We start from the raw sequence: 22,906 nt of genomic DNA on the forward strand, positions 1-22,906 counted from the left end.
CATTTAGTGAAGATTCATTCATGTGTAACAGTCTATTTTACAGCACCTCACATTTTGCAAGAATGACAGGGTCAACCAAGCCTAAAACAACGCAATCTAAACTGCCACATTACACTGGAAGATGCAGAAGACCCCAAAATGATAAACTTAAATCTGTTACAGCATTTTTGTTTAGTCTATATTTACATTACTATGTAAAGGACACATATCTAGGAACAACTTTTGATGTTACCAAAGCTCCACTGCAATGCATAGTAAGTAAACTGTTATATGTGTATGACAAAGAGTAGAAAATTTATTGATCTCAGCTGGTCTGCCCAAAGCCAACTGATCAGTGAAGTCTCACCTGCTAGTGCATATATGCCTTTAGAACAATCTTGGTTCTTTCCCGAAAAGTCGCCACCCATAGTCTAAATTTAAAAAAAAAAAGAAGAGCATCATGAAAGTCACAGAACTGTAGTTTACATATTTCTTATTTATTAGAACTCATGTAAATGTCTCATGTAAAAAAAGAGTGTTGCTGACTTGTAGAAGAACTACTTACATGGGTTTTCCCACTGCCTGTTTGTCCATATGCAAAACAAGTGGCCATTCCCCTTTCAAATATGGTCTCCACTAATGGTCTAGCTGTAAACCTTAAATGCAAAAAAAACTGTACTTAAAAAACTGGAGTACTTTAAGATGCCACTACCCTAAGCAAAATTAAAATGCTAAAGCCAGAAGTGATAAAATTGATCCTGTACCTTGACAGATCAAAGGACATTTATACATTAATTTCTGAAGTAATACCTGCTCTAAGGTATTCAAATTTTCCAAACCATCACAAGCTACGAGGTCTCTCTCATTTGTTTTGCAACAACATTATCCTTATTTAAACCCTAAAACAATTATTTCCTTGTTTTAATGATCCAACACCCCACAAGGAGCTCCCTCAATGTGCCAGAATAAGATGATATTAAAGTAGGACAGTGTAGCAGATAGGTGTTTTGTCAATAGTAAATTTCTTCTGTAGTTATCTTCCTCCCCAAATCAACTTCCAAAATTAAATTTGAAAAACAAGAGGCCAAAACAACACTGCACATCTCAATTTTTGAGAACATGCATACATTAAGAAAGGGCTCAAGACAATGGATAACCAAGCTTTTAAGAACGAAACAATCTACTTATCTAAGAGGTACTATCTGCTGTGCCAAAAGTATTATTTGAAGCACCATTTCTTTTTTTAGATAATTAATTTTGTTTTAAGAAACACAGAGCTATTGCTCATACTTAGCTGCTTATCACCATTATTTCATTGTAAACTCCAAAAGCAAAGGGTAAACTGATGGAGAGTTACACATGGAGATGATTCTCTCTGCAAAACTCGTTCTAAACTTTTTCCAGTTATTTAAACATAAATAACCTAACAGTGACCAATAAAGCAAAAAATTAGTTACAGAAACACTGAGATGCTACAACCTTCTTTCATTCTGCTTTCAAACACAAGATCACTTACAAAAATAATATAGGCAAAACTGAGCCATTCAGCAGCAACCCAGGGTTATGTAAAGAATGTACGTCTAGCTGAATCATTAATTTTCATCAAGAATACACCAAATTATTCCTGAACAGCATTAGTCTTTCTTGCTTTGCTTTTTCTAAGTATATGCCTCCTGTCTTCTCAGGAGGATGTTCCCATATTTCGATGTTTGTTCTTTCTATATATAAAAATTGAAAAATTCACAAAGTCTATTCACCTTAGAAGCACACTCCATTACTTCTGTTTGATTGAATTTGAAACTGTTTCTTTTGCTGATTTATTAAAAAGGGACTTATATGTATCTATTTTAAAGTAAGAAAAAATACAAATATATCTTAAAAGGTTTTCATAAAGGTTTACACAACTCCAAATAAGACTATGTTAAAGAGTCCAACTTTACTTTTACTAGAAATTTTATTTGCAATCTTAGTCTTTCAGAAACCTGAACTGGCTCTTCTTTAAAACTCATATGGCGTATCCATTCCAACTAGTGAGTGTTTTTTAATATTAACAAAGATTTGCAACTCTGTGTTGTGATTCGTGAATTAAAAATACTTAAAACACAGGTTAAACAAAATAATAACAATAGTAACAACGGTAATAATAATGGTAGTAGAAGTAATAATAATAGAATAGGTACTTTTCTACCTTGGACTGAACATTTTTTCAGCATAGATACACACCAAATTTAGCTTATTGGAGAAAACTGGAGCATCTTGACACAATATTTTTTTCCCTCAGTATGACCCTGAGGCTCTGATGAGAGCACCTGATGACACCTATCTTGCTCTTATTTCTGTTATTATGGAAGACCTTAAAACAGATTGCCCTTCAAGTAATGATCATTACTGTACCATATGAGGGAGAAGGAGAAAGACTAGAGATCTACTGTTTCAGTTTCAATACAATAATCTTAAAACATATTCCTATATTGCCATTAATGTATTACATAACTAATAAAAACTCTGAAAAAACTCAGTACAAAACACAACAACATTGTATACCAAAACCACCCCTCACATTAAACACCATGTTCACACAGATAAATAAAGGAAGGAAGGAGATTAGAAGAATGGATTGTCAAGCAAGATAATTACTTCATGCATCGTCAACCAGCTGGCTCTCCCACAGCTCTTTAGCGTCAAGGAAAGGAAAGATGCTACCAGCAGACAATCAGCAAAGACAGAAATCTCCAAGGACACAGCTTTGCTGTTTACAACTCTTTTGTTAGTATTAGTTTTATAAGATTTTCCTTTCACCCCCTTCTCTAATTATAACAAGCATAAGACAAAAGTTTTTATTTTCACAACCTTTTAAGAATTCTTTTGCTATCTACTATCAATCATGGCATGATTCTAACTTTGACTTCTTAGTTGTGGATTAAAAACAAGAAGTAAGATATTTCTCTGTCAATACTTTTTAAGACTATGGGAAGCACTTCCCAAACATAAGAAAAATTGTATCTTCACCAAATTCCTTTTTAATATCAACATTTCCTGCAAAAAGTTTCATAGTTACTTAGATGCATACTAAGATTCTGACCAATATTACGTCAGCACCTAACCTTGCCCACTACTGTATGTACTTTATTTAGTGACTTGTTCAAGGGAAATAGCTACTTCTAAACATGCTTTTAGCTTCTAAAATGCTTTTAAGTGCTGGGTGAATTATTGCATACCAACAGTGGAACTGAAACAGAAGGGCAAAGAACAAAAAGGAGATCCAAATATCTTTGGCCTAAAAGAGAATATGTGTCTTTGCTGCTGTTTGTTTTTAAATTAGAAAGATTTGGCATTTTCAGCAAGATTAACTTAGCTCTATACACTTCCACATTACATCAGCCAGATTGCTTCCAGAAGTTAAGTTAGCTCAGGTATCTCGGCAATACTACAATATACGCTCTCTCACTTTATTTGTACTCTTTTCTCACCCTCTACTGATTTGTTTCCATCTCTTAATTATCCTATATTCAGACTGCAAGCTCCTTGGTGCTAGGGCTCTCCTTTTCCTCCAGGTTTCCTGATAACCAAAAGCCATGACTCAGGTTTCTCAGGTGCTGCACACACACTTAATAATAAGACAACAACCTGGAAGCAAATGGAGAACTGATTACATGGCTCAACTAATCTGCAGCTGAGGAGGCAGGTGATAGTTGCTAGAGTCTGGAATGCAGCAGGGCTTGGAGGAGGACTGAGAGTAGGACTGAGATCAACAGAGGTGCAAATGACATTGCAGGTGAAAAATTAGGGATAAAGAGTTAAAACAAAAGTAAACAGGTAAAAGAATGGAGGTAGCAATATATCATCTGGTAGCACAGAGAATAGGAATAAAGTCTAAGACCAACGTAAGCGAAACAGTTATTAGTATGGAAAAAACATGAGAAAAAAGATTCACCAAAAAAAAAGCATATACACATACCTGTAAACCATTTCATTAGGAGCCGTGTCATCAAAGGCATAATCAAAACGAAAAGTTTGGTTTTCTAGGTACCTTGTTAAATCCACCTTTTGTTTTGGTTCATGTACCATCACAACATCTTTACTAGGAATTGTTATTACATCAAGGTCTTTCATTAAAGTTTCTATAAAATAAGTGAAATATATATTTAACTAACAACACATCATTATTTTTTACATTTTCCCATTGTTCACACTCTCATAACATCTCAGATAACACAGCTCCTCCAAGTAACAACACTGCAATGGATTTGGGTTTCTGATGCCTAGATAGTAATCTGCTAAGTAAGAGATTTCATTTTGGAAGTCTAGTCATCCTATCCTACCAATTGCTAGAAATTAAAGAGAGGTACAAAGCTTTTTAGACTAAATACTATGATCATTAATTACAGCACTATCATTGTAACTTGTTATGCCTTCTGTAACACTTTTCTTGGACTTCAGGTCTTATTCCTCAGTGATTACATAGTCTTCTACAGCTCACTGCCATATCCTTTGAGTTTTTATAAATATCTTCTCTAGTGGAAAAAGTAGATGATACTACTATATTGCTTAGCAGTCAAACTTGAAAACACAAATAAATTAACCTCTTTATGATAATACATTGCATTTTAAAATTTTATCTTGATATTTTCTTTAAATTTTGCTTTCATTCCTCAGAGACATTTTCATTTGTGCACTCCTCCTGGAATCTATAGTACATATCTTTAACATATAATTCCTTTAAAGTAAAATCCTTTCTAAAGATTATCTTGTAAGCAGAATAAGCTGAAAATTATACTGATCCTTCCTATCACTGTGATTTCAACAGTGAGATCCCAGATTATAATTACTACACCACACTGCAATTTACTGCTAACTGCTGTATGGTATATGAGTCAGCAAAACAGAGAACCCAGTGATCCATAGTATGCACAAAAATAAAGACCCTTTGTGTATACAGTCAGGATTCACTAATGTGTCCTACTTGCATTTCTTTGTAAAATTTCGTAAGGCATGCAGTTCAAGAATTTGATGTGACTTTATATAACCAGATAGAAACCTTTTCGTGAGTTAACATCCTGATCAAACAGTACAATGGTTAACACTGCACTACATTACACACCAATGGAAACACACATTCCAGTCAAAGTATAATGAATTTTTCAACTGCACTGCAATAAAATGAAATGCAATTATTCTGCAGCAATCACAGATAAAAAGTAAGGAACAGCGACAAAAAGAAATATATGATGGACAATTCTTTGCAGTAAAAACCTTTGAGTTTAATCAGTCAGAAGAGGATATTTTTTTTACAAGTTGTTTGGAGTAAGACATTTACTTCCTCCCATCTATTTGGTATGGGAACCTGCATTCTTTGGGGATGAAAATTAGGAATAATGTCTCTGAAACCCATCATACATTTCACAATTATAAACACATGTCACTGAACTAATATCTCAAAGTGTCACTCTGAACACCTACTTCCTATGAAGTCAATCCACAGAACAAATCATGCTGAGAATACTTAATGTTTTTGGTGATAATTCTGCATTTTTGAGATGACAAATTACTTTTATTTTTTCCGATCATAGGATTACAGTCTAGCATCTTCAATTCTTTTCTACTTCTCTATGATTTTACAATACTGTTTCTTGTGAACTGAGTTTTTTCAGGAGATTGTATCATGTGGGTACTAGATTATCATCCCTACATAGATTATTTAAACATTTTTTACTACTGTTTATTCCTTAAAATGCAGAACAGCTTTAAGCATCAAGCTCATTTTTACTCACATTCATATTTCTACAAACACCTCTGATCTACTTTTTTTCATACCTCCCAACCACTAATACCACTAATTAGATTTCACAAAATCAAATCCTACTTCTGAATCCCAATTCATGTCCCATAACAACTTGTTTTCATTTACTGTGATTTCACTTTGTCCACCTCCAGCACAGGTAGAAAGTCACATTTTTCCCAACAGTAAAAGTAAAAATGAAAAGAAAAAATAGAAGCAGCAATGTGAAAGGGAAAAATAGACAAAAACCTAACTATATAGTGCTATCAACATATGTATGGGAAAGGGAACACATTTCTCCCATTTTCCTCTGGGTATGCTTCAGATAATCCTAAATGTGTAATTCTGATAGTACAAAAACAATAAATGGCATCCCATGTTACGTCAGCATCAGACTGATGCTCTTTTGAGTCCTTCAGCTGAACAAAATATAAGAGAAAGAGAAGGAAAGAAACATCTTGCAGCACTGGATTCAGACAGGCTGCAATCCAGTAGGCATTTGTGTTCCTAAATTCCCACTGAAAGTAAAAGAGCTTCCTAGGAAGTTAAAATTTCAATTAAACTAAAATTGAAAGCTGAACAGTTTTTTGTTGTTTGGTTTTGGTTTTTTATTGAATACAGACTCTAGTGTGATGAGCAGGCAGTAAGAAAAATAGTTCAAACACTCATCACATAAAAGTCATCAAGGAGTTCTTTTAGTACCTAACAGTTTTTTAGTGGCATTTCATTTCATATGCTCCAGAGTAACTTTGCCAGCCCTGAGCAACAACTGCAGGGTGTACAAGTCTTCTGTTTGCTTGCAGTCCACTAGCCTTGTGAGGATGTCTTGGACAAGCTCGGGCAACAACTGTGTCATAAGATACTTCCTTGATGTTTGATTCAAGATTACTCAGAAGTATAAAAATACATATACAAAAATGTATTAAATGTATGCAAGTTTTCACTGTGTAACTCTCTGCTCAAGAGATCACTTCAAGGATACTTCAAAATAACAGTGATCCTAATACAGTGTAACAATAGTGAAGAGATTACAGTAGAATTCATTTCCAAATCAACCAAATACATCCTAGATGACCTTGGGAAAAAAATCACACTCTTCCTGTGCCTCATAAATAATACATAATTATGTAGCTCCTAATACATAAAATTGTGGCAGGTAAACTATTTTTCTCCCCAGTTTATGACAAGTCTGTGAATTTTCTAGGTTCATCAAACATAATGTCTAATATAAGAGCTTCACCTTTGATCAGTATTTCTAGAGTTGTTTAACACAAATAATGTTACTATCAGAAGCAGCTTTTCAGATAAACAAATGAACAAAATCTTCAACAATCATACCTTTTTTATTGAGTGGTCGTTTTCGTACACAAACACAAATCCTGTGCTCATCAATCTGCAAAGGAAAGTCTTTCAGTGAACTATATCCCAATTCCAGTTACAAAATATTTAACTTTAATTGACTTCTCTTTTCAGATTAAATGATTGGTTGATCATTTAACCAAAGAGAAATTTCCAAGACAGTGAGTCATCTGAACATGTAAAAACCCCTTGTGTCTGCACAGTAGCCAAGAACCCAAAAGGGAGAAGCATATATTAACAAAACTCCCCACAGACAGTGATCTAATCCAGTAGATCAACAGGTACTATTGGACTATGCAAGCAAATCTAGTTTTAATGGGTAAATATGCTACTGACAGATATGGTCACATTTTCTGATTTCCACAGAATTTGAGTCTTGATCATTTAAGGATTCCACTCCTCTGACCTGGCTGCAAACCAAAAGACTACATCACTTCAAAGATCAAATAGTAATCATTATGTTGAAGACAGTTCTTCAAATAAGTTTCATGGTTTTGTGTGCACATCCCTTAGCATCCCAGAAAAATTTACCATACAAAGGCTGAGTGACTACTTAGTATATACTGGCATTATTTAATAGTAAAAAGATATTTAAATAATTTAATAACAGTTTAGTAAAGTAGGACTTTCAAAATCTACTCATTTCAGTATCAACAAGTTACTAGAAAAATAAACCCATGTTATATTAAATACTAATATATATTAAAATACCAATTTTTGCATTAACAGACGGAAGTATACATGGGAAAAAAAAAGAAAACACACAGCAAAACACAGAACGATAACATATTTCCATGTTGCTGGCATACTTACAGGATCTGCAGTTGTCAGTGGTCTATAATCCAAACTTCCCCTGAAATCTCTTATCATACACATAATTTCATAATTTGGGTTTGTAGCATCAACATCCTAAGAAAAAGTAAGCAACAGAATTTCTACTATACTTTTTGTTTCCAGAAAAGGCCTTAATTAATTATCTATGGAAAAAATACTCATTAACTGAAATATTTTTTTTCTGCAAAACACCAGAAATATCTCTTGCAAGGTTAATATAAGTTTAATGCCTTTTTCCACTCTGATGTAGCTAAGGTATGGCACTCTGACAGATGCAGAGATACTCCACTGCACAGGTACAACACACACCACAGAGGACAGTGTAGGAACCCCAGTTGCTCTAAACACAATCCTGCGGGATAAAAGCCAGTTAAAGTAGCTTGCTCCTAACTTTGGTCCTGTGTTAATTTACACATATATTTGAATGCATTGTAAATTCTTCCCAGACCCCCAGCAAAGCAGAAGTAATCCCAAGGATACTCCAGGCTGTGATGGTTTTGGCTGGGATAGAGTTAATCATCTTCATGGAAGAATGTGGTATGCAGCTCTGTTTTGGATTTGTACTGGAGACAGGGTTGATAATACATGGATGTTTTAGCTACTCCTGAGCAGCACTTACACAGCAAAGTCCCTTTTTGGTCCTCACCCCACCCCACAAGCAAGGCAGTCAACACAGCCAGGACAGCTGACCGCACGACACAGGCACAGAAGATAACTCATCCTTAAACCTGGAGCGATCAATACCAGGGTGAATGGACATGTAAGAGGCCATGCATGGAGGCCAAGCTGAGCCTGAACCTACCCTGTTTTCTGCAGAACTGATTAAACACCTTCCCATCATTTCTCCCTGCACATACCTGTTTTACAACACTTCAGGACACGCTGCTGACGCCAAATATAGCCAGCTCTGGTGCTCAGACCCTACTAAGTTTTGCACGACTATCCCCACTTGATATAAAATTTCTGAATCCCTACTACACAGTGTAGGCACTCTCAGAAAGCACTGGATTTGGGTTACTAAACTGACAGGGAGCCAGCTCATTCTTTGCACTTGTGACACAGCCAATCCTCACCTCAGAAAAAACTATTTCCTAGTGATCAGAAGCTGACTGTACCTTGATGTCATTCACTCTCACTACACTGAACTAAAAACTGCTGACAGTAAGTCTTCACAAAATGCTACTTTATAACATTCAGAAAAGAGTATTGTTTATCTTGGAGAAAGGATTTACCTAATATTCATCAAGCCCTGTTTAAAGGTCTTGCATACTAGAAGTCAGTGCTTGGTGAATTATTGCTGCATTTCCCAACGATTTCCCCACACAAAAGTTTAAGACTCAGATGCAAGAGGAGTGTTCACAGGAGCAATAAAATTTTACAAGTAACACCACTTCAAAGTATTTTAATATATAAAGCCAAAAATGGTCATTCCTCACACATAAAGAGATAATAATGTTTTGTGTAAACTGATGTAAATTATTAAATACAAATTTAACATAGGTGATTTTAGGTCAACTTGGAAACATCATTAAACCATGAAAAGTAAATTCATGAATGATTTACTTGACGGTGGTAATTCTCAGGTCAGCAGCAGACTGGTACTATCTCTTTAGAAACAAACACATACACACACAGCTGCCAACAAGATTACACTCCTAGCTTTGCTAAAGCTTTTACACCATTGTGACAGAAAATCATTTAATACTAAGAGATTTTTCTCAAAGGATTAGCAACTTCATTAATTTTACACAAGTTTCTAACAACTGGCTAGCAAAATGATGAAATTACAAATGTACAGACTAGTTTAAAGAAAGAAACATTAGAAGTCACTGTTAAAACTTGAGCCTCAAATAGATCTATAAAGCATCAAAGATTATAATGAACAATTTATCATAATGTTGTATTGCCTCCTGTAGAATAACAGACCTCTCAAAAAGTCAAAAGGTTATTGTCAAAAATACATTTTCCCTAAGAAATAGCTATGATCAGTAGTTGTTCTCTAAAGAACATGCAGCAAGACAGCAATTGAAAGTAATGATTTCTGTAGGAAGAAAAAGAGGGGGAAAACCATCTAAAGTAGTAGTTACAAGAGTAATCCTACCAAACAACAAAATATTTGTCAAATCTTGACAAATTTGACACTTAATTTCAAGATTATCACAGTTCATAAAAATTATTAAAGACTGAAAAAAGCATAATTTTGCAGATTTCTCTTGCTGACGTATGATTTTCAGTTGAGCTAAAAATACTGACCTGAGCTCTCTTTTCTCTAAGTTCCTGCTGCTGTAACCTTCTTTTTTCGCGCTTCTCTTGCAATTTTTCAACCTCTTTTACACAGTTAGATTTTCTACGTGCTTAAAGAAAAACATGCAATTTAAAAATACTTTCCATATTTACACTGTAAACTTCAATTAAATTAATGTATCAATAATTAGAATGCATCAACTATCAACTAGATTTTCAAGCAAATCTGATTAGTATAGAATCATTATGGTATTTAAATTTCTAAAATGAATAAAACTTATTAGAAAAATGCCACGGGAATGGGACAACTACAGAAACAAAAAATATATGACCTTGAAAAAATATGTGGACAGATACATGTGATCTCTTGGTTTGAATTAAAAGTAAGCCCAGACAAATTTTTAAAAAAATTGGAAAAAAAAAAGTGCTAAACAATACCACCATGCTTAAAAGAAAACAAAGGGTAAACAAATTCCAAATACTAGTAAAATTATGACAAAAACGAACATATGTTTTGCCACAGCTTTCTGAAAAGCTCCTCAAGGAAGCTCACAGACAACTGAACATGCAGACCATTTGTCATTTATGGATAACAACATAATCCAAGAGAATGTACATGTAATGCCCAGAATGAACGAGTCCTTGATACACGGTTTACATACAAGGGGGTCCAAATTCCTTTTTTGCAGCTTGAACTGGAGATATATCTGAAACACTACCATTCTGTTGAGAGGAGGAAGACTGCTCGGGAAGCTGAGTAGGTCGTGCACGCGCAGAACCAACCACTGCAAAGGAAAAGCAAAAAGCTCATCTGGACATGAAGGAGTAACCTTTCTAACCATTTCTGAAATGCCTGGTTAAGATGAGATAAAATGAGGTCCCTTTCTAAACACAACAATTTACTGTGGATGAGAAGGAGCCATACTCATGGAAAGTCTATTAATAAAAACATGTGGTATGCAGACTTTTTTATCCTAGTGCTGTACAGCATGATTATTAAATACCAATGCTGCACATGCATATTTTTAAATTCTGCAGAATTAGTACAACTTACTATATGCACAGAATGAATCATTTACTTGGAGATATACAGTCCTGAAGCATAAAGTGCTTCAATTTTATTTATACTGTAATTATACCCAGAAAACTAGTAAGAAAAAAAGAAGACCTGCTGTTTCACATTCTCTAGACTGTACAAAATGCCCCAACCCCATTAAGCCTATGAACACTGGAGGAGCAAAGCAAAAGAAATTAGGGCCAGTGAAGTGCAGTACAATCTGAAAGTGGAAGAAACAAGTCTTTTTGCCTCTATACCAGAAGGGATACAGACAATCAATATGTCTAAACTTATGCATTGATTCTATATGTAGCCGTGATATTTTATGAAAAATCCTTTTCTAGGATTTTTCTCCTATTCTAGCTGAGAAGCCTCAGAAAAGAAATGTAAACAATTAACTATCTGATGGCTGTGGAATGTGGTCTAGACATTGTTCACCAACAAGTGCATCTGTGATTGGTGCATGTTAGGTGTTTCTAATTAATGGCCAATCACAGTCAGCTGGCTCGGACTCTCTGGGAGTCACAAGCCTTTGTTACCATTCCATTCCTTTTCTTTCTAGCCTTCTGATAAATCCTTTTCTCTCTATTCTTTTAGTATAGCTTTAATGTATCATTTTAATATAATATATATCATAATATAATAAATCAGCCTTCTGAAACATGGAGTCAAAATTCACTTCTCCTCACACCAAACATCAACCATATCTATAGGTGCTAAGAATGCCAGCTTCTGAAGATGCTGTGATGTCTTTTTCCAGCGAATGCAGTGGGAGTGGTGAGCATGCAAGCCTGTGTGACAGAGCTGAATGCTTTAAATTGTATTTCAAATAGTTGCTTCAACCAGCTCTGCTTCATCTGGCTGATTTCCTGCACACTTCAAGCAGAGTGTGTCAGAAGAGTACTAAAGTGAAGGTATCAGTTTTGATCAGTAGCCAGAGATGAGACTCCAGTGAAGGCCAGCACAATGTACAACACGGAAACAACTACAGAAACAAGTTTTGAATAGAACGGACAAGACAAATGCCATCATTCCACACATCACAGCAGACCTAGATTACAGTATAAATTGATTAGATAAAATAAGACATGTGCTGAGAAAACCTACATTGAAGGCCAAAAAGAAAAATATTTAGGCCAACAATGAATGGTAAGAGGCAAGGTACCCATTAAAATACAGGTTACAGGGTTATTTCATACTAAACAGATAATTTACTACAAATGACAAAATGTATGGATGTGAGGATACTCCATCAGTAAGACATCTCATATTTCAACCACAATATATAGGAAAAAAAACTCAAAACACTCTTGTATTTTCAATCTGCTTAATACCCCCAGAGCCAAATGGCAGAAGGGCAAAAGTGGTCCACATCAGAAGAGTCTGATTACTTGCAAACCTACTTGTTTTCCAAGTTTAAACAGCTGGACTGGAATCTAGTCTGAAGAAATGTTAGTAGATTAATGTTTGGAAGAAGAATCATCACCATCATCATCAGTAAAAATCAGTTAAGTTCAACATAGGGGAGAAAGTGAAAACAATAAGTAGTAATTATTCTTCCACAAGTTATAGATGCATTATATCTGCATTCCTCCAATACATACTTTTCACCTATTCTCCTGTGATATTTCAGTGATTTTTTTTCAGCTTTTTTCACTATTAACTGCAGAGTGATAAAAAAAGTCTGTAGGACTTAAGTATTCTTATATTCTTATAATATAAGACTGCTCACACACAGACTGCTACAAAACAACAGGCTGTTAACAAAAATAGTCAAAAATTTGAAAATTTTAAGAATTGAAAGCACGCTACTTAGTGTATATTATAACATTCAAATAAGCTGAGGACACTTACATATGAAAAGTCCATGCATGATTTACCATTTCATAATTAATTATCATCAAATTTTTGCACCATCAGTTACTGCAGCTTAACTTTTACAATTATGTATTGCTTAAATTTGCATATAAATATTATTTGTATAGTATGAATTCCTAAATATACAAAGGAATAATTTCAGGAATTATATACCATATCTTTTACATGCCACAGGCCTACACACCAAATGAGAAATGCAAACTATTAAGGAATACTAGATAAACAGGAGGTTAAAATGTTACCGTATTTTTTACTTCATTGAAATGTAAAGAGATAACTTTTACCTCTATTATCTCTGGCAGGAGGATCATTCTTAGTAGGTAACACAGTTCGTCGACTCTATAAAGAAAGAAGTCTCTTTTATTTGATCACCAAATTATTGAAAGCACAAACTGCAGCCCCACCTCTGCTTCTTTCCAGTGAATAAAAATAACACAGCATCAACAAAAGAGATTTGATTGCAAATCCCAGCAGGAAAAGTGAAGGGGTGAAGGCTGATTGAACTGTCTGTAATGTTTCAGAAAACTCAAAAATCTTTTTTTTATCCTTCATTAAGACATTTAGTTATACCAACATTAGTTCCCAACTCCCTCTCTACCAAACCTCCTCTTAAAATAATTTAGAAATCCCTATTCACCACAGGAAATAGAAAAGAACAGTGTTATGAAATAGCACCACAAACACAAAAGTTAAGTTAAAAATTCTAGCATAATATCATGTATAGAGTTACTGTAAAGTTACCAAGAACATATCGCATAGATATTACCAACCTTCACAATTTTGTTTACTTTGGCTGATGAAGCAGGGGGTGGTAGTGCCTCTGGGCTAGGCTCAATATCTTCATCATGCGCAAGATCTGGGTTAAGTGAAAATATGCTCTCCAAATCAATCTGTGAAAAAGAGCATAAAACACATTAATGACACTTGACATAAATCCTCTCTTTATCTCCTGTTATGTTTGACAATAAACAGTAATTATATTAAGTGTTTTTACCCCACAATTTGTTCATGCTAAGATCTGAATTCTTTTCTGTTCACTAAAAATAGATGAATCTTTGGTCTTTGTATTATTTGAAAACACATCATTCAGTAAAGGGATGAATTAAAAATGACCAATAGATAATAAAATTTTCTAAGGTGATCAAACTAAAAGAGAAATAGCTAGTATTACTATGGTAATTTGACAATTACTCCAAAATATATAAGACATTCTGGAACATAAAAAGTAGGAGCTCTCTTATCTTAAATTTCCCAGACAGTGCAAAAGAAATAAATTGCAAAGGTCCAAAAAAATCAAAACATAGCTGAAACCATGTTCAATTTATCATGGTTTTTTTTTTTTTTCTTTTAAAGTATTACTGACTGTCATTCAAACTGCTGTAAAATGTAAGGGAAGAGGGACAGGATCTTAAAAGTATGATTTTGTACAAATGTTGATGAGCTTTGGTCTCTATAGACTTCTATTTCTCTTTGCTGAAGCTTTCAAAGACCTCAGTGCTGTATAGATTCTCTGTGTCTTCAGCTGATGAAATCTCCAGGACTTTCTCACGGCTTTTTTTTCCCCTGTGTTTTCACAAAACCAATAAAGTGTAAAGTGCAATTATTTCTGATATGCTTCTCCAAAACGAAACTGGCTAACATGGTCCAAAATTTAAAGGAAGATGTGGTAGGAAAGTGTTACACAAAAAGACGCAGTTTCATAAGGAACGCTAGGCTGGAATAATTGCTGCCAAAAATAACTGAATAAACTGGCAGTTAAATTCCTCAAGATTACAAACATGAGAAAATTTCTAGTTTAGCTCTCCTGCTAGTTTCCTGTCTGAATTTTGTGTCATTCTCCCTCTTAAAAATTTGATTTTTCTGCTTGTAAAAACTGGATAACAAAGCCAGCATTTGTAGTCTGGTTCAAAATCAACAGAGGAAAACAACTGCCTGAAAGCTATGACACAGAGCTCAGGAATTCATATTTACAAACAGAAAACAGTGTGCTCAACACTTTCTGCATGAAACAGTCTGTAAGCAAAGAATCATGAAGTAAATTAAGATGTATGTCTCATTTTTGTTTCCAGCACAAATTTCAAGTAATATTCACATAGATTACAGGGGGGGTATTTAAAGTCCTAAATAAATAAGCTTACCTCTTTCCCTTTTGTATCCCCATTTTCAATCCATTCAACAGTTACACTTTCATTATCTTCATTTAGAGATGTTACCATAGCCTGGTGAATTCGGCCTAGAAAGCAAACACGAGGTGATTATTTATTAACTGGTGGAAAAAAATTCCAGAATATATTTTTATCCCTGCACTTAGTCATATAGAGAGAGGTAGGAAGAAGATGGTTGAAAAGAAATAAGGTGATAAGTAGGAGGTGATTGTAGGCCACATAGTGTGAAGTGGCTCAGACCGGATCCACCAGTGGAGACTCTAATGGGACAGTCAGCATCCAAGTGAAAAGCACAGTGAACAGAAAATTGAGTGGTAAGTAAACAGAACCTCTCAGGAAAGCCACACCACTTAGACTCTCTCTCCTTGAAAACAGATAATTCCTCTACCAGAAGATTCCCACAGGTACTAAAGGCCTCTTAGGTGCATTTCACAAAGACTTGTTTGTCCCCCCTTCTAGGCTGATAGAACATCAGACATCTCAACGCTGAAATGAAGCCCTTTGAAATTGTGTTCTGATACTCATTTTTTAGAGGCAACAATCAGGTGGTAGTCCAACTGAAATTAAATTGCCTGGAACAACACAAACCATTATTTTAGAAAGAGCTACTTACACAGACTGCTGAGCTTAAGATACTTTTGCATTGACTTCTCCAGTGCAAGACTCAAAGGAAGCAAGCCCCCAGAGAGTAAAATAAATCCAGTAAATAAATCTTCAGTAGGAATAAGGATTCTTCTCTAAAATATATACTACCCTGCAATTTTTTATGGCCTCTTTCCTATGCACAGTACAGAAGAGCAACTCAAAGAGCAGGACAGCCATGCGCTGACACAAAAGGATCAAGACACAAGTGTCACATTGATTTCACATCCATGCTTTGCCCTCAAGTACCAAGAACTGAGGTTTCTAAAGAACACAAATCCAAAGTAACCTGCTCCTTGCACACCCTCCTGCAAGGAAGTCCATACTATGAAGAAGTAATCCTTTGCTCCACCTGCCACGAGCCACCCCCTAGGACTATGTGCAGCTCCCAAAGCATCAGTGATCGTCCCAGAGCAGTTGTGCATATGCTGCTGCTGCTTCTGCTGCTGCTGCTGGGCACCTGCTCAAGGCAAAATGCAGCACCATCAGCACACATGCTTCAGTCTCAGCCTTCTCTGCCTTGAACTTTTTTTTTTTTTCTAAAGCTATTCAGCCCACAAATCCCCTTTAGTTTTCTGCTCCGTTGATTGCTTCAACTTTTTGTTTTAGCCACTTCAGCCACAATTTGACAGTTTTCCAAAAACAAAAAATAAAAGGTTTTTCAGTCTAAGCCTTCTAGGGCCTGCAGAGGGACAGAACAAAAGAAAAACCTTGAATGATATCCCAAATTATCTCAGCTAACAGTGAGAGTAACAAATGTATACCTTTAATATTTCTTCTACTACAAAGGCTGCCTAAACATCTATTTAAATCTATTTAAGATTTAGTAGGAAGGGAGAATACAGGGAAGCATCATGGAAGGTAACAGCAAACCCCTGTACTGTCTCACAGTGTGTGGAGGAAGAGACTAGCTGCAGCTCAGGCGAGGTGCAGCACTCAGGAACTCACAGAGCAGTTGGCAGCCCTGGGCAGCATCACTTTCACATCTGCAGCACTCACCTCACCGGCAGCACACATTACACATCCATGTACAACCTCCACTCTTCTCCTGGCCCAAAGCAAAACAGTTACTCCCACACTAAAGTAAGTTAAGTCATTTTTTAACATTCTAAATAAAAAGCCTCCCCTTTTTGCTTCACTTAATTTCTGTCCTCTGGCATTCTCTTGTTTTTATTTCCCTGGCCCACGCTTTTTCTGAACAAACCCTTCCATTTGGGCTTCCTGAGTACCATTCTCACCATCCAGAATACACCTCTCCATCAATATTTCAGCATTTAATAATCTCTAGGGACTTAATTCTATGCAAAAACACTGTTGTAGAATTGTTTCAATGAACTGTCTGGTCCTTCAGCAAAGCATCAACAGAAGCTACTATCTTCCTGTAGTAATGCCACACCTGCCTCTTCTTCAAAGAGTGTGCTGAGACCAGGCTGCAAGGACACAAAAATGCTGGGAACTGGGAATTTAAGCTTACGTTGGTATAATCTTCTGCTGCTTTTTTTAAGGCCTGGCCCAGCTGTCAATTCAGAACCAAGACAAAAACTGTTGTAATAAGTCAGCCAAGACTCAATTTTCTTCATGCACAAAAAGCCCAATCTTTATTGTATAGGTCGTATTTTATAGGATTATCAGAAAGGACTGTGTTGGATCTTATTGGCTGACAATACACTCACACTTAGTTCATGGGTCAGTGCATGGTATTTTGAATATCCATCAAACTTCTGTATTTTTAATTAGTTTACATACTTTTTCTACTGATTCTCATGAGACAGATCCCTTGCTATTACAGGTGGCCTTGTTTTTCAGCCACAAATACCTTGTTGTATTAATGAACTCTCATTCCCAAGATTGCTTGCAAGCTATTGTTAGCTGAAGCAGCAGGGCCTAATCCATATTTTATAAGACTTTTCTTTTATAACATCTTTTACCTGTCTGCAACAAAAAACAATGTATGAAAAATATTTGTATAGTGAAACATATTTGATAGACTATTCCAATAATATTTAGTATGTTACCAAATTTTTAAAATATTGAAGAAAACCATTATTTGCAGCTGAAACCTGTGACACTGTCACCGACTATTCCGCCTGCAAATAGTCACAGAGACACCATATAAGTCCTACTATGTGTTTCTGTGCTCTGTTACTTTCGACAGAGAACAAGTAATATTTTAAAAAGGTTTCATCTTTGCCATAACAAATGAGAAGAGATCAAAGCAGGCTGATGAATGAACAGAAAATACCCCACACTCTAACAAACATAGTAAGCCAGCATGCCGTAACAAAAGAATCACAATAAATCTTCCATCTCTGTGCCAGATTTCATCCCTTCCCCGGCCAAGAAAGTCAGGGCTGTAAAAAACCCACAAAAACCGACATACTAACAAAATAAAAGTTATGTCCATCTTCCAAAGACTCTGAGCAGAAAATATTCAGCGCAGAAAATATTCACTACAGTATTTAAACTGGCAATGTACTCATACAATTTGTTCCTAAAACTTCTTTGTGTTACTAAAAATTTACATGTTATTGAAGTGCCAGATAAAGCATTTACATTTTTACAATTGCCTCTTGCTCTCTGGAAACAGTATTCCATTATATTTTTCTAGTGCACAGCTGAATACAGCAGCTGAGAAATTCAGGAATGCCAGCAACCAATTAGGCTGGCATAACACTTGTCTAGCATATAAAGCAAGACCAAGCTACAAATGCTAAAATGTAGGAGCCAATTGGCAGAGAGTGTTTCAATGCAACAACCCTAGTTCCTGGTGCACTTTCAAGAGCTGGTACCAAAATTTGACATGTAAGCAAGTCCATGTAAACATGAACCAGCATTATAGGCTGAAGAAGTAACAAGTAATTCAAGAAAATGCCCCTTAAAACCAAGAGAAGTACAGCTGATACAACAACTCTTCACTTGGCATTTCCTTAATTTCTAGTGCCTCTCCTCACATGATTAGAATTCAGATCACAAACAACTTTATTTTTCTGAGAAGTTGTTCCATTTCTGTAGGGCTCCCTGTCACAGTAACAAGCCTGTCTAAGATGTGTTTGGACAAGATTCTCATTCACATGCTGTGACTCTTGTCCTGTTCAGGGCCAGGAGTTGGGACTAGATAATCCTGACAGGTCCCTTCTAACTCAGCATACTCTACGATTCTACCTGTCTCAACACTAATGGAGAAGTTATTTGAAAACACAATTATTAGGGTATGTTCTGTCATACAGCACGTGACATCTGGCTAATCTCTAGTGACCAGAAAATACTGCTGCCAGTACAGCATTACAACAGAAAAATGTGTGATGCCAACACTTTACAATTACCTTAAATACACAGACATGACAATATTCTCACTTCAATCAAGTTAAAAACATCAATTCCCCATTCCTTTCCTTCCTAGCCATCTGATAAACATTTGACAAACAGAAGGAAGCATGCATACTGATCTGATCTGCAGACATACAATATAAATCTTCTCTATTGTGAAAGTTCTTATGGCAGCTAGTGGTTCACAAAAAGGTTCAGGAAGAGCAGTGAAAGCAAATAACCAGAGCTAAATCAAACATTTTAATTAACCCTTAGCCTAGCTAGCAGTGCCAACTCATTGCAAATACCAAGTGTACTTAGATCCTTACCTCTAAGCAAAGAAAACATTTTCTACCTGCCAAGCTTCTCCAAACCACCACAATTTTGAAGCAGAGATCAACCAGAGTAATAAACCCACAGCTCTTTTATCTTCCTACTATTTTTCAGAACATAAGTTATCAGTCTGAAATATGGGTTGGTGTCTAAATTACAGTTTGGACTACAGCAGTGGCTGACACGTGACGAACTCCTCTGTATTTTCCCAAGAAACAGAGCTGGACCACAGCTCTATTTCCCCACCAGCCCACATAACTGAAGAGTGTCTGCCCCAAAAAACGTTGTACTCACACATCTCATGCACAAGCTTTATGAAATCTTAGAAACAGCTTTGAGCTGTAATAACTAAAAATTTACACTCAGGCTCTGGATTTCGCTATGGAGAAGAGAGGTTCATAATTTCAACTATGATCCTCTCATTCCACCCCCAAAAAAAAGTAGGAGGACCATACCGGGAAGTGTTGCATTATGACCACCATATAGTTTAAGTTCTGGCAGCTCAAACACAGGAAACTATTTTTAGCAGGACCAGGCTGTAGCAATGTTAACAGACCCCACCTTGACCCGGGGCTTGCACACCTTACATGCTTCGTACTTGCCACATCTTCAGGAGCACTAATGTGTTATATTAGCTCTGGCAGTGGGCCATCAGCCAAACACTTAGCTTTTTTAAGTGCATCAACAGAGTAGGTGAATGCAAAAATATACTACAATTTCACACCTACTACAGTCTTGTTAAGGATGACCACTGCAACAGAAGCTACTCATGTCTTAAAAGATTATAATACACATTTGTGAAATTGCCGTGATTTTCCTATTCATGTTCCCGAGTAACTAATTCGAATGTTATCTCATCTAGAGACACCTGGACATGATTGACCTTCACCCTCTGTCAACTGATAGTCAAAAATTAAAATTGTGAAAAGCACAATTTTCTTTATTTTCTTTTAAGTAATATAAACTCCAAGTTAAATATATCTTTTAAGAAAATACGTTGAGGAGAAGCATGAGGCTACAAATACAGAAGCAGCACATTCCAGACAGAATTACTGTAGTCTAGAAAATTATCTTCTGTGCTACAAGTTCCAGCCCTGGCAACTCTGGTGGAAGAGCTTTCCTGCTCTCACAGAGCTGAAAGGAGGTGAAAAAAAAAATCGCCAAATAATGCCTGTAGCAAACTTTAAGGAAAGAATCCCAAGGAAAAAGAGAATTCCTGGCTTGGTGTCTCCATCAGTGTCAACTATGGGGACATCCCTGTTCACAGAAATCATCGCCTGTCATAGCCCTCCCTGCACTACACAGACAGTCCTGCTGCTCATCCCTCAAGGAAAAACCAGCAGTTACTACTGACTGATGCTACTTTCTCCATAACACCAAATGTATTTGATTTTATTTTGTTTCAAAGTTTCATTTATCCACAAACCGGTGGATATCGTATTTTATTTTAATCATATCTACACCACTTTTGTTTTACTTAATCATATAAATTTATTTCAGCTTTGCCAGCCTTCTCTATTGTCTTGCCTGTCACCTTAGTTACAGTGTTATCACAGCATCGAATGGACATTCAACATGTCAGCACAGTCCCTACAATATTTCTAAAGCAAGTTCTTAAATACTAAAAATAACATATAATTTAATTAAATACATATCTTAATATTTATTTTTGTGAATCATCCCTAGCTGCTACCAACTCATTTTGTTGTATTATCTAAATCATTACAGCAATACTCAAGTCCTTCATACAATACGTTTAGTAGCACTACATTACATCGATTTTGCCATCTGATCCTTTGACAAGACAACTTTTTGGGTAGTTAGATGACTCCAAAAGAGTCATCCCAAATATACAAAAGCGGCAGATGAGCTTCAGCACTGTTGGGATATAGGATTTCCTCCTTTTGTTTTCTTTCTCTAAAGAAATTTTCTCCCATTTTAGCTGCTAAGAAACAATAACGATCAGTACTTAAGAGAGACAAAAGAAGAGGGGCAGAGATACTGCGAGAATTGGGCTGGGGGAAAAGGGACTAGGCACAGCTCCGAGGTGTCCTGCTCTCTTGGCCTCGGAGGGGGACAGTCGAGCTGCAGGAACTCGCTGCCGCAGCCCAGCCCGGCCCTGCTTCTTGTGCTGAGGGTGAGGCTTTGCACATGAGAGCAGCCACTGAACTGGGACGTTATTGGCATCGTGCCTCGCTGAAAAGAAAGGATCCTTCACCATCTGCTGAGGTGCCTCAGGGGAAATCCCGGGATTCCCAAGCCCCTTTGCCCTGCCAGAAACACTCTCCGGGCCCTGTTCGGGACTCAGGCCGCCTCTATCCAGGTTCCCCGCGACTGCTCCCAGTTATTCGCTACACTGTAGCCACACTCCCCTTGCCTGCCGGGATGCCCTGCAGTTCCAGCTCCAGCTGAGGAGTTTCTGCTGCCTCTTGTTTGCTGCCCAGGGCGAGCCCAAATGTTAAAGGAAAACACATCCAGAAAAAAACAAATCTTATTTACAGCTTTATAATGCTGAATCTGGAACTAGAAATTACAGCTCTAGAGATCCTTTAGTTGACACAGCTCTCTCAAAACATCATTGACTAAACATGCACCTGAAATGACAAAAAAGAAAGCTGTTGAAACTTAAAATCAAGTATCCGTTTCAAAATATAAGTAAGACTTGGGTACCTCCACACCTCAAGTACTGTGGCACACCACAAAAAAATATGTAGTGGAATTAGAGGAGGTTAAGGGAAGAACAACTAAGAAAACCAAGAGAAAGAGGATATTAAGCAGGTAAAGATTGCCCACTTTTAAGGAGAACACTGGACTTGGTTATGCTTTATAATCATAAAGGACAAAATGAGTGAAAACTTATTGACCAAATGCTGCAACACTAAAGCTGGGAGTGGTCTCTTAAGGCATAGGTTACAGAGAGATGAAAGTGGTACTGTATTTTTGTATGCAGAAAGCAGGAAACCTCTCGATCTTGAGTTTGCAAGAGTCAGGCAGTATTACTAAGTCTGGTCAAAAAGGTATTCAATAAATCCACAGACAACTGGTCTACAAATTGCTAGAACTAGGGAAAGTCGTACTTCTAACATCCTAGATATAATTCTAGGATAGTGGGGGAAGACAAAGACTTCCTCCATGATTCTAGGATAGTGGGGGAAGACAAACACTTTGGAAAGAGACAAGGCTGATGTGCTTCCCTAAATAGCCCCTAGCTGCTGAGCTAGATGAACCACCCATCTGATTCACTAGTGTACTTCTATAGAAGTGGTGAGCTTACTGCAATACCGTAAGTAGTAAGGAGACTGAAGAAACGCCCCCCCCCCCCCCCCCAAA

The 22,906-nt window shown here is 36.5% G+C and overlaps 1 protein-coding gene across 2 annotated transcripts in view; it reads right to left on the reverse strand.

Moving 5' to 3' along the window:
* The window catches only part of KIF2A (kinesin family member 2A), a 34,811-nt gene extending 19,453 nt beyond the window's left edge, over window positions 1-15,358 (reverse strand). The window contains exons 1-10 of one of the 2 annotated variants that reach the window (XM_041470704.1): window positions 15,269-15,358; window positions 13,901-14,020; window positions 13,415-13,469; window positions 10,915-10,980; window positions 10,205-10,305; window positions 7,931-8,026; window positions 7,097-7,151; window positions 3,938-4,100; window positions 545-635; window positions 347-410 (exon numbers count right to left, since the gene is read on the reverse strand). In XM_041470704.1, the coding sequence (XP_041326638.1) occupies window positions 347-410; window positions 545-635; window positions 3,938-4,100; window positions 7,097-7,151; window positions 7,931-8,026; window positions 10,205-10,305; window positions 10,915-10,980; window positions 13,415-13,469; window positions 13,901-14,020; window positions 15,269-15,346 (889 nt within the window). In that variant the 5' untranslated portion in view covers window positions 15,347-15,358. Of the gene's footprint in view, window positions 1-346; window positions 411-544; window positions 636-3,937; window positions 4,101-7,096; window positions 7,152-7,930; window positions 8,027-10,204; window positions 10,306-10,857; window positions 10,981-13,414; window positions 13,470-13,900; window positions 14,021-15,268 lie in introns of both variants that reach the window. The other variant, XM_041470703.1, reaches the window with a different exon arrangement.
* Between the last annotated feature and the right edge of the window lie 7,548 nt (window positions 15,359-22,906).

This window comes from Pyrgilauda ruficollis, unplaced genomic scaffold, assembly GCF_017590135.1.
Source record: "Pyrgilauda ruficollis isolate IOZ18807 unplaced genomic scaffold, ASM1759013v1 scaffold25, whole genome shotgun sequence".
Classification (NCBI taxonomy): domain Eukaryota; kingdom Metazoa; phylum Chordata; class Aves; order Passeriformes; family Passeridae; genus Pyrgilauda; species Pyrgilauda ruficollis.